Source organism: Corylus avellana, chromosome 7, assembly GCF_965113065.1.
Source record: "Corylus avellana chromosome 7, dhCorAvel1.hap1.2, whole genome shotgun sequence".
Classification (NCBI taxonomy): Eukaryota; Viridiplantae; Streptophyta; class Magnoliopsida; order Fagales; family Betulaceae; genus Corylus; species Corylus avellana.
The window spans coordinates 7,436,797-7,450,133 of NC_142496.1; the positions used below are offsets into that span (position 1 = coordinate 7,436,797).

Here is a 13,337-nt window from a genome sequence, read left to right on the forward strand (position 1 = left end):
ATGCCGGTCACAGTTGCCGAAGTTCAAGTTCAAGAGCAGCCGATGTTTCAAATCCGGCGCCATGAACTCCACTCAACTACCTCGGCCGCCACCAACTCCAATGAGTTTTCGGTCACCATCTCGGCCTTCTTTGCCGACCAAAGAACAAACTCAAGTTTTCACAAGTTTACACCTTGAGTTTGAAGGGGAATGTTAGAGCATATCATGGAGTTCAAAATAATAGTCACAGTATAAGACTATTACTGACTTACAGTTGAAGAATATCACTGAGTCACACTTGAAGATTATCAATGAATTACAGGTGAATAGTTAAAGATTATCACCTAGCTAACCTAGTTAGAGTAGAAGTCTATTTGTATCCAACATAATTATCCTATAAATAGGAGCATATTATATTGTAAATATTACTCAGAGAAATAAGAGCTTAGAGCTTGATCTTGTGGATGTAGGTCATAGACCGAACCACGTAAATCTTTGTGTCACTATCTTATTATTTTCGCATTGTTATTTATTATTCTTTTCACATTATGAAATCTTTTAGTGGGTCACGGGCCCGACGCCAGAAAACCTCATAATCGTTTGGGTCCCTACATTTTCCGGGGCCAAATACGGTGGAGAGGCTTTTTGGTATGTGTTTTGATTTGGTTGTCGAGCCATTGGCCTTAGTGGGGAGGGGAATTAGAACTAAATCAAGCTGGGAGAGTTTTGAATGTAATGTGATTCTTGCAATTAATTGCTGAAGGGAAAAAGAGCATATCATTTTTTAGTTGCCATTTCCGTCCATCTTAGTTCTTAAATTACAGAAAATTACCAAAATGGGCTTTTCTCTCCCTGACCCGAATTCAGGGCTTTCTTTGCCTTAGCATGTTTCCGTAACAGTACCTTGAGAGGTTTGTTTGTCGTTTTTTTTCTGGTCTGTTTGTTTCAATATCTGTAAAGTTCAGCAAGTTGTTGCAAATGTTAGATGTTTACTTTCGGTAGGGTGTTTGATAGAATTCAATATATAATTAAATGCTAATCAATATAAATTAGCAGCGGAAATAATTTAATTATATAAATACCTCCGGCCATTACTTTGCTCAAGCGAAATGAAGAAAGACTCCTCAGCAACAAAATCTAAAAAACTAAAAAATATTGAGAGGTTTTTCTGACCTATGCCTACCAGTAAATGTCAATTAATGAAACACACAAGTCTTATTTATAGGTAGGTCAAGGACCCTCAATTAGAACTGTTATCTTAATTATTTATCACATCAAGGAATAAAAATCAAATAAATAATCAATATAGATTATTTGATTTCAGAAAATAGAATCAATAATGAATTTAAATATTTGTTTCCACAAGAATTCAATCAATCATTTAATTCAAAATATTTGATTTCACAGAATAAGCTTTAATTGGAATAAATAACTGAACACCATAATTATATATATATTTTTTATAATCATAATAATATATGTGACATAAGAGATATACCTTAAATGAAATTTTTTACATTCACCCACTTGGCCCTTATGACACATAAATTCCTTATGGTGTTCAGTTCTATGATATAGCCATTACTTTATTTATTCCAATCATTCATAGAATCCTTCCACTCACTCAAGGAATACTACATACGAATCATGGTGGTAAAGCTTTTATATGATAAGTTGTCCCTTCCATGTATCACAATGTGCAATACCTCCTTAAATGAGTACTTTATGGATAATGTACTTTATAAATGAACTTCCTATAAGTCATTCGGGTCCAACTTTAATTTTATCTCCAAGGATAAGAATAATATATATGCGCACAAAAATCCTTATAACATTACCTTCATGTCTATAGACCAATTAAAGAGAAACTAAGCACAAATGAATTAATGAATCTCATATATTCCACATGACTTTATACTTTATTTACCAGTAAACCTTTAGTCATGGAGTCCGCAATTATTAATTCAATACTTATATGCTCAATAGACACTTAATGTCACTTAATGTTCTCTTTGAAATATTTTATGTCGATATACATACTTTTGTTTCTACTCAGTTTATTCTTAGAAAAGATAAGTGTAGTAGAATTAACTCAGAAGATCTTTATGGGTCTAACTACAAAATCAACAATCTTGAGACCTTTAAAAAATGTCTCAACTATAATGCATGTGTAACAAATTCACAACATGTAATGACTTTTGCTTTCATGGTGGATGTAGCAACTGTAGTCTGCTTACTGCATCTTCAGTATATAGCCTTTTAACAATAAGAAAATATATATACTAAAGTTGATTATCTACTATCTACACATTTAGCAAAAATCAAACCTGAATAAACACCACCAAATGGTATGTGTATCTTTAAGTTAAACTGTAGTTCTTGATTCCTTGCATATTTCATAATACTATATTGACCTAATAGTCCAACTGCTATTTCAATGTTAGGTCTCATGTAGACCTGTGCATACATATGAAATATATTTCATCTGCTCTTATTCCAATATATTGTGGGACATTAATCAACATTGAATTTATCCCCTTTAATAATAGGTGCTACTGAAGATTCATAGTTCTTCATTCTGAATATCTTCCAAAACTTTTCAATGTAGGTCTTTAGAGAGTCTTAATATTCTTTAATTTCTGTCTTTGTGAATCTCTATGCCAATGACATAAGAGGTTTCACCCAAATCCTTCATTTTCGAAGTTTAGTAAGAAGAACTTTATTTAGCAAACCTAAATTGTTGCTTGCAAGCAAAATATTATCTATATACAGGACTAAAAGTAACTTTATTCCCACTGACCTTAAGGTATATACAATGATTAACAATGTTCTCAATAAAACCATGTGAGGCAATAACTTTGTAAAATATTATATACCACTAGTAAGAGGCCTATCTTAGCCCATTAATAGATATCCTTAATTTGTAAGCTTTCTGACTGTTATCAATAAAACCTTAAGTTGTCTTATGTACACCTCTTCCTTAAGATCCTCATTCAATAAAATTGTTTTTCACATCCTTTTGATATAGCTCTAAACCAAAATGAGAATGCTTTTCTTTTGAGTAAGATCATTGGCTACAAGTCTAGCTTTATATCGTTTTACATTACCCAGAAGCATCCTTTTAGGTTTTGTAAACCCATTTGCAGCCTATGGCTACAACTCCCTTTGGTGCCAAGGATTTCATCTTCTCCTTCATGGCATTGAAACAAAATGTGAAGTTATTTCCACCCAAAAAGATGTGAAAATAATTTTTGGATCGCCCTTAAGTTTGACATAAAAATAGACTCTTGGAAGTATACAAAATAATCACTAGAGATGATTGGTCACGTTATTCTAGACTCAACAATTCTAGGATTGAATGAAAGACAGTAAAAACTAAACTCATTGGAGTTTACTGCATAGCCTATAAAATTCCACTTGTTGTCCTTGAATCTAATTTCCTTAGGTGTGGATTATAAATCCTCACGTTAGCATGACAACCCCATATGTGTAAACAATCTGAACTTGGTTCCACTCATTCCTTAATTTAGGTGTCTTAGGGACAACCCTGAATGAAACCCAATTAAATGTATACACAGCGGTTTTCAAGGCTTCACTCCAATAGGAGAATAGAATATTAGTATTACCTTTCATGTCCCTTTTCGTGTACCTACCATAATACTATCTGCCTCTATCAGATCTTACGATCTTGACTTCCTTTGTTTTGTTTCTCTAGCTGAAAACATTTAATGCCCCAACCTTATGATTTAGAAGATAGAGATACATAAACCTTATATGGTTATTACCGAAAGAGATAGGATATCTCTAACCATTTAGGCAAGAAGTATGGAAAAGGTCTACACTTATACATGATCTCAAAAATCTAAAAAAAAAAAAAAAAAAACCCTTTTGTTGGCACCTTTAGTGGTATGGTTGGTCTGCTTTTCCTTACTGCAGTCCATATAAATACCAAAGATAGTAAAATTTAAGAGTTTTTAAAAAAACTTAATCATTTATCGACTTTTATTCTTCATAGAGATATATTCCAATCTCCAATGCCATAACATAGAAGATTTCCTAATTCATAAGACTCTGCTTTATGTCAACATTTATATGCATGGATTAATTTTCAAAAAATTGGGATCTAGATCAATTTTAAATAGACCATCAATTTAATATTCACCCCAAAAATTTTCAATAATGTTCAAACTTGATTTAATAAACTAAAATAGAAACTAAATTTCTAAAAAAAAAAAAAATTTGTGGAATATATAAAACATTATTAAGGTCAAAATAAAATAACTGAATTTTTAAAATTAATCTATAGATCCCAACAACCTCTAATTGTAAACAAATATTATTTAGAAAACCCTACATTATGTTGACAATGTGGACCGCTAAACCAAATTCAATCCACACAGTATTTAGGAGAGTCAATAAAAGAGATTCATGACTCAGTAGATGTGTGAGATTACAATTATTTCAAGTCATTCATGATACTTTATGCAATCATTCTTTATATGCCCATAATTTTCCTTATTATAAAAGAAACAAGTATCTTAATTACCAAAACACGTTGTTGGCACCTTGTTCTCATTCATTAACTATTAGACATGAGCCTATCAAGGTCTTTCCCTTAACATTAGTAACTTCTGGATTCTCATGTCTTAATATCTCATCTTCTTGAACACATATGATCAAAATTTCCTTTATTGATCAGTTATCCTTATGTGTGCCATAAAATATTTGAAAAAAATACCATATTTAAATGAAAGAAAATAAAATAGACCAAAATGACTCAAAAACCCAACATTTAGGGACTTTATAATGAGTTGTTATGTCCTTCATTTCCATAATGTGCTTAGGCACATTTTGAAACTGTAAAAGGTTTTGCTTTAAGGCTTTTCTATTAGGGTGCTTACCAAAGCCTTATTGGAACTCACTAAATGTTCCTCAACGACCTTTCTTTGGCCCTAAAACAAAAACCCTAATGCTTTCCTTGATATGAGATTTCATGAACATTGAAATTTAAGCAATTTAAATCACTAAAATCGTTCATATTTAATAATCTCATGTGGCGTACTTGATTTTGTCCACACGAAACGCCAATTTAGTCTCCAAATACCCCAGTGAAAAGCACATTTTCTTTTCAATCAAGAAAAATTACCACTAGGAATTATTGGAACATAAAATACTAATAATTAAAGCAGTAGGAATACATTCAATAACCAAGAAAAATAATATAGTTTAATGCTATGAAATAACTTTATTTAAATTAATTAATGTTAATTTAATAGTAAATTTCAACCTACATGTGGGCAAAGGTTACATCATGCATGAAACTTTTACTCTTTATTAATAAGACTAGTAAATTTAGCATTAATAAATAAAATTTTCCGTACTTGTGAGCCTAAGAGAAATTTTATTTTCAATGTTAAATTTACTATCTTATTCTAATTAAGTCATAAAAATAAAAAGGTCCATGTGGGGATTAGTAATTAAATTTATGAATTAATTACAACATGATGTTAATTTTCTTTAAGAAGTTCACATATATAATCTTGATGCAATTATCATTATAAAATCGGGATGTTGTAGGTCTCCCAAAATTATTATGATAATTACGACTTCATTAACATTCAATAACTGTATAGATGCCAAAATAAAGTTTCAAAGAATAAAAGACAAAACCTACATGTTAGTGGGTAAACAGTATTTTTTCAAAGTACAACCGGATATTGTCCTAGAAAAGTGAGGGGGCGCACAATGGCACACTTAAATCCCAAGACTTTCCTTGCCAGAGCTTTTCGATTGCAATCTATGGATAGTACCATAAACATTCACCAACATATTGGCTTACTTAATTATTCTCAAGTCCAAGCATCAAGCAATTTATATTTAAACAACATAAATAAAAGGAATATATTTAATCTTAAGTCCATGCATTAAAGAAATAACAATTTCAATGCTAAACAATTTAATAACATATATTAAATTGCAATACAAAAGCATATGAAAATGCATGGCCTAGTGTCTTAGGCTCCTTTACCTTGAGAGCCCAAGTTCTAATCCCACAAGAGCACACAAGGCCCAAATGTTTTTTTTTTTTCTTTTGAATCCGTATGGGCTATTGTATTGGGTCTGCTTTCTTTATCGGGTTGGGCCACCTTATTGGGTTACGGGTCAACCCACTTAATTACCTTTTTTTTTTTTTTGTAACTGTATCGGGCTTGGGTTAAAATAAACCCATACCCAGTGGCCCAAAAAACACTAGACCCAGTTTCCTTATGGGTTAAAAACCCTACCCGAATCCTTAACTCCCCAACCCGGAAATACCCAAACCCTAGCCACCGCCCAATTTTTCTTCTTCCTCATGCCTGCCGCTGCCGCCTTCCTCATGCGTCGGCCACCAAGGGCCGGTGCTCTAGCCACACGGGCCGCCGCCGTCAACCTTTATAGGCGACCCCCAGCAAAGAGCCACCATCCCGACACATCCTTACGCAAGCAAATGGTGGAGATCGAGACGATTCCACCATTGTTCTCACCCTACAGTAGCGTCCTAACACCAGGCTCGAAACGGCGCACTCTGTCGCAAATCCTCCCGCATCAGCCGTTCGGCTGCCACCGTTACTCCTTATGGGCGGTCCGTGATGGACTGCTCCTCACTGTACGCGGCAAACCGCCTGTGACCTGAGTAGGGGTATTAGTTGTCCCGCCCGTTCATAGCCAAAGAGCAAATCCTTACGCGGCACTTAAGCACAGCTGCCCAGACGAGCACATCATCCTCAGACAACGTTGGCCGACAAGAAGCCGTGGCGTCATCCAAACCAACTTCATCGCTGTCACCTTTATGGCCAGAGACTGCCACTAACGGCAAAGGGAACGGGTGCCCAATGGCTTTCCCGGAGCTCGCCGGTGTCCTGTGCGCCAGTGGCCAGAGAATCAGCCACCACCAACTGCTCTTGCTTCCACGGCTCACGTTCATGATGGTGTGTACAAATGGTTCTCCAGACACTAAAGGCAATATGGTCAAGTCTCAAAAAATAAACAGATCAATGTATCCAAATGGACCAAAACTGAACACGCATATTTTGTTGGTCGTGGGTTTCATGCTACTCACCATATTTTGTTTCAATAATTAAATAAACAAAATGAATATTATTGAAACAAAAATAAAAATTTACAGCAGGCATATCTAAAAATTAGTGAGCAATTATGGCCTAGAGAAGTCTTTAGTAACATGTAAGAATTCAATATATAAGTAAATGCTAATCAATATAAATTAGCAGCGGAAATAATTTAATTATATAAGTACTTCCGGCCATTGCTTTACTCAAGCGAAATGAAGAAAGACTCATCAGCAACAAAATCTGAAAAGTTAAAAAATATTAAGAGGTTCTTCTGACATATACCTACCAGTGAGTGTCAATCGATGAAATACACAGGCCTTATAAATGTCTTATTTATAGGTAGGTCAGGTACCCTTAATTAGAACTGTTACCTAAATTATTCATTCCATCAAGGAATAAATAATCAAATAAATAATCAATACAGTTATTTGATTCCACAAAATAAAATCAATAATGAATTCAAATATTTGTTTCCACAAGAATTAAATCAACAATTTAATTCATAATATTTGATTTCATAGAATAAGCTTTAATTGGAATAAATCACTGAACACCGTAATTATATATATTTTAGGAAAAAATGCAAAATTAGTCCATGTGGTTTACCTGATTTATAATTTACTCCCAGTGATATCAAAACGAACTCAGAGGTCCATGTGATATGCAAAAAAAATAATTTAATCCTTGCAGTTAAATTCCATCCATTGACTTAACGGATTCTATTAGTGTGCCACGTCACATCCAATAAAAGTATGACACATGTCATATTTTATTTATGACTTTTAAAAAGTAGACTTGAATTTTCCATGTCATATTATTATGCTAACTAATATTCCCATCTCAGATTTACTCTACGTCAAACACAAGTAAAATATTTTTAACAAACCTAATTCTACCAAATTATTGATACGAGCACCACCATCTTCTTTTTCTTCTTCACGAACGTCATGTTCTTCTTTTTCTTCTTGTCCCGTCTTCCTTTTTCTCTTGGCTCTCTTCTCATCTTTTGAAATTTTGAATCTGTTTTTTAATTTAATTTCCTCTTCTCTTCCTATCTTCTACTTTTTCTTGGCTCGGCTCTTATGCTTTTCTCCTCTGTTGAAATTCTTCAACAGAGACGGAGAAAAAAAAAATTATGTTGCTTGACAGAGACAGAGAGACATAAGAATTTTTCTAACCCAAATTCCATTGAAAAGAATTCACTAATTCTATCAAAAAAGAAAAGAAAAATGAATTGAATAAATCAAAACAACAATTTGAAGTTTCTGTTGCTTTTCGTTGGAGATAGTGGGATTAAAAGAAGTGATCGATTTCCTTGTTTTTTTTTTTTTATTTGGGATCTACGACTGTGTTTGCTTTTTGTGGATTTTGTTTGCCATTTGTCTGAATGAAACACAAAGAATTTACATTTTCTCAACTGCACATTCATACAGATATTTGCGTATGGACTTTTGACCAAAACCATTCAAAGAACTCCAATGTTATGTTTGTACATACTATATAAAAGTAATCACTTGATTGAAGGTCGTTAAGCCTAGAACATATGTGGATGATGAGCTCATTAACAATGGGAGGTTCTCCTTCTCCCCACCGAATCCTGTTAAAATCACCTCTTTCAATGCTAATGGTGAAGAACACTACGTTCGTGAAGAAGAAAAAGAAGATGGTGGTGCTTGTATCAATAATTTGGTAGAATTAGGTTTGCTAAAAGGATTTTACTTGTGTTTGACATGGAGTAAATCTGAGGTAGAAATATTAGTTGGCATAATAATATGACATAAAAAATCCAAGTATGCTTTTTAAAAGTCATAAATAAAATATGACATGTATCACACTTTTATTGGATGTGACGCGGCACACTAACGGAATCCATTAAGTCCATGGATGAAATTTAACTACAAGGACTAAATTATTTTTTTTGCATATCACAAGGACCTCTGAGTTTGTTTTGATATCACATGAAGTAAATTGTAAATCAGGTAAACCACAGGGACTAATTTTGCATTTTTTTTCCTATATTTTATGATTATAATAATATATGTGACATAAGGGACATACCTTAAATGAAATTTCTTACATGATAATGTTTTGGAGAGGGATTTGTTAGGAAACAAGAAAAAAGAACTGAAAATTTTGTTGTATTTGGTGGTTTAGTTAGTTGCGTTTTGGTGGGTATCATCCAGTTCCTGGATTTATTGGTCCAAATTGACAATTCAAGTCGAGTTTTGGGTTTACTCTGAGTCTGGTTCTGGTAATGCTACTGTTTTAGATAAATTATGGTTGTTTCTCACATTTTGGGGGTATAGAATTTGTTGCGATGGTTGGTCAATGTTACCAAATTATTCTTTTTTTTTTTTTTTTTTTTTTTTTTTTTCTTTGGGGATTTTTTTAACGTTACTTACAGCTAGATCCTGCACCGAAATATCAAAGATGGATATCCTATTTGAAAACCTTAGAAAGGCACAAACTCAAACCTTATTCTTTGTATGGTGGAAAGAAATTTGTTTTAGTCTAGCTTTCATTTACCTTCACAGAAAAGTAACATTGCTAGCCATCTGGGCCTCATAATCTTTCTTTTTCACTAGACAAAGGTAAGCAACAACAATACCTACATGCCTACATAAACAAATAGGAAGAGAAGAGTACCTAGTCATGTGCTTTGCTTGGGTTGATCATAGAGTGTATCTATAAAGAATCAGCCATTCATCTCAGAAGAAACAAATAGCGAAGGAACATGCAGAATATCCAAACTAAAAGCTCCGTCCTCCTCCTCCTCTTGGTACTATGAATATAACAAGGTTCTTGATATTGAAGAGGGGCAGGCTGTGAATGAAGATGAAGATGAGTGAAATCCTTTTTTCTTGAACTTATTAATATTGTTTTAAAAACGAGTTATTTGCTTTTGTGCTCACTTAGATGCTACTTTCAGATAATTAAATGCCCTTTTATTGGTTCTTATAATAAGCAGGAACATGAGATAGAATATGTTGAGGGTTATGATGAACTTGAAGAGGAAGATGATATAGAAGATTTTGGTGATATTGCAATTGCTCAGTCTCATGCGGATTACGACAATGGTAAAGCTGTCACTAGATACTTATTGTTGAGCATTTTTTTTAATGTTGATCTAAATTTTTATTTCCTTATGCTTACCTTTGCTTGCACATATAATTAATATACTCATGTTCCAATTTCAGTGTCTTATTCTCCTTTTTGGGACGTTGTAAAATATATGTCCACTCTCTAAAAGTGAAATTTCTTACATCTTCAATTTCCTATTGTTCTTACCTTTTTTCTTAAAGATTCTTATTAAAAGTTATTTCATCTCTAATTTAAAGTGAAGGACATTTTAGGAAGAGGGTGATATTGTTATCTTTTTATTAATAGTCGTACCGTTTCAAATCAAGTCATGAAACCAATAAAAAGAGTCATTTAGATTTGGACAAAGGGAGTATCAACTTATACCATGTAAAAGCTGTCAATTTTTAGTTTACACGGGATATATATATATTTTTTTTAATTTTAGTTAGGGTATAGGTTGTGGCCTTTGTTTTACTAGCGTATATAATAATGGGACGAGGTGATAAGATCAATTCTCAAACGTGTGTGTGTGTGTGTCCCCATCCGAACTGGAATAAGAAAAAGAGTTTAATGATGCAGTTGGAATGGATGCAGATGAGGAAGAGGTTGAGCCAGTTGCTGGCAAGAGAGTGACGAAGGAAACTGCCTTGGCTTCAGGAAAGCTTGATAAAGGTGAACCTGGTGCAAAATTGAAGAAGAGAGCAAGGGTGCTTGTTGAGGTAATCGCCAATGATATTATGGCGTTTCTTGATTTCCTCTAGTTTTATTAATTATTATTGGTTTCCTCTCTTTGGGAGAAGGGGCTGTACAAGAGTGCAAGAGTGGACACTTGAAGTCTTTCTGGTCCCAGTTTTTTGTTTATGTCACTGCCTCTCAGAAATGCAATATGCTTGCTTAGGTTTTCCAGATTAGAGCAAGTACCATTTCATCACTGTCATCATTTGTGTTATTCTTCTTATAAAACATTAAGTTGTGAGTTCCAGTCAAATTTTATTATTCTAGTCCTCTCCTTTCTACATTTTTACAGGTTTTGAGGTTTCTCTGTAATGGTTTTCAGACTCTAATCCTTTAGATATGTCCTTTCCTAAAAATTTTGATCTGGGGTATGGTTTCATGATAATATACAAATGTGCGTGTACACATACATTATGTTATAGATGTATGTATTTATGTAGCACTGAGCTACAATATTCACTGATTCTTTATGCTCACACCTTAAACGACAAGCAGAAAAAACATACATTGAGAGATGTGCAATAGGGATTTGAAGTGGAAAATCCTTCATAATTGAGATGAAAAGCTGTTTAATATGAGAGGGTAATTCAGTATTGAGATGAAGTGTACACTTAAACTAATTTTATTGTTTCTATTCAGAAATTGCAACTTCCAAAAAAAATTTCAGAACTGCCAGGTGCTTGTTTGCTTCTTCTTATCCCTGCTGTTGTTTTGGCATCAAGTTCGTTGCTGTTATTTTTTAATCTAATTTCCTTTATGTTAGGGGTAAATATTATGGGTGCATCTTACTTTGTATCAACTCCGTTTTAATACATAGCCCTCTTCTTCTTTCTAGTTGGATGTTTTTCATTTAATTTATAGTGGCAGTGAAACTTAATTTATATACGCTTGTCAATCGTATATGGAAAGAAGCTTTTACAATTTTGCATATGTTTACTGTACTTAATTAGTTTTTTGGATTGTGGGTTACAGATCAGAATTGTAAAGTGATGCATTCTCTTGTTGTGAAGAGTGCTTTAAAGAGTGGAATTGAAATCATATTAAATATCCTTATGTGGTTCATGTGAAACTGAGAGTTCTACAAACAAATTGGATCTGTTTGTCGGATCCGGATCCCCTCCAGTTGAGGGGATAATTGTAGATTCTCCAATTGTCCATCTAGACCGTTCATTTTGATCCAACGCACTACAAAATGCCACGTGTCACACTATAAATTAAATAATAAATATTATTTAATTTTTAAAAAGAAAATAAAAATAAAAATAATAAAAAATTAAAAAGTTTTATAAAATAATATGGGGCGACTGGCCACTCCATCTGAGCCATGAGGGTGGCTGAACCACCCCCTGGGGCTGTAAGGGCTGGCGTCGGCCATCCCCAAAGACTAGTTGGGGTGGCCAACTCCACCCCCCTGGCCACAGGGGGTGGTTCGGCCACCCCCTAAGGCTAAACACAAAAAATAATTTTTTGGGTTTGGCCCTAGGAGGTGGCCGAACCACCCCTGTGGCCATGGGGGTGCTTCGGCCACCCCCAACTAGCCCTTGGGGGTGGCTTCGGCCACCCCTATGGCTCAGACGCCACCCCATAATATTTTATAAAAACTTTTAATTTTTTATTATTTTTATTTTTATTTTCTTTTGAAAAATGAAATAATATTTTATTATTTAATTTATAGTGAGACACGTGGCATTCTGTAGTACATTAGATCAAAATAAGCGGTCTAGATGAACAATTGAAAAATCTCCAATTATCCCCTCAATTGGTGCAGATCCGATCCAGATCCCTGTGGCTATGTTTGGCAAAGAGCCAAACTGGACCCAAAAATCAAAAAAATTATTCTCAAAATAAACTCCAACATTCTTACTTTTTATATCACATCAATCACTTTTTATTATTATTCAAATAAAAAATCACTACAAAACAAATTTTTTCACTTTTTTATACAAAACATTCTTATTTTTTTTTCTCATATCAATTAAATCTGTTACAGTACAGTTTTACTTCTTTTTTCCATTCCATTACCAAACACAGCTTGTTTGTCATGGTATCCTTATCACAAGTATCGATCTCCTGCAGCTGGCAGAATGTTATCATGGCAATTGGTTCTGTGTAAATCAAATGACGATTTTCTAGCATGGCAGTAGATTTTGCCACCACAAGACCTTTTATTTTTTAAACATGTTCGCACAAGAAGGGGAGGGAGATTCGAACAAATGATTTTCGCTTCATTAGACGTGATTCCAGCTGATTGAACTATCTCATGGAGACGTCACCACAAGACTTGAAGACCTATAAAAGTTACTCTACGGTTTCATTGAAGAAAATTAATCACAAATGGGCAGGCTTTTCAGCTCATTGAGGAGTGCGCAAATTGATTAACCAAAATGTCCTCTTCTCCGCCTAATCACTCACTTTTGTTTCAAAGTAGCCAGC

At 33.8% G+C, this 13,337-nt stretch overlaps 1 protein-coding gene across 1 annotated transcript; it reads left to right on the plus strand.

The window, feature by feature from the left end:
- LOC132166188 (uncharacterized) lies at positions 1–10,930 on the plus strand. The gene is made up of 4 exons (XM_088518432.1): positions 1–154; positions 542–627; positions 10,057–10,165; positions 10,749–10,930. Exons 1-4 carry the CDS (start codon positions 1–3, stop codon positions 10,928–10,930), a joined length of 531 nt encoding a protein of 176 aa, XP_088374558.1.
- Positions 10,931–13,337: the final 2,407 nt, after the last annotated feature.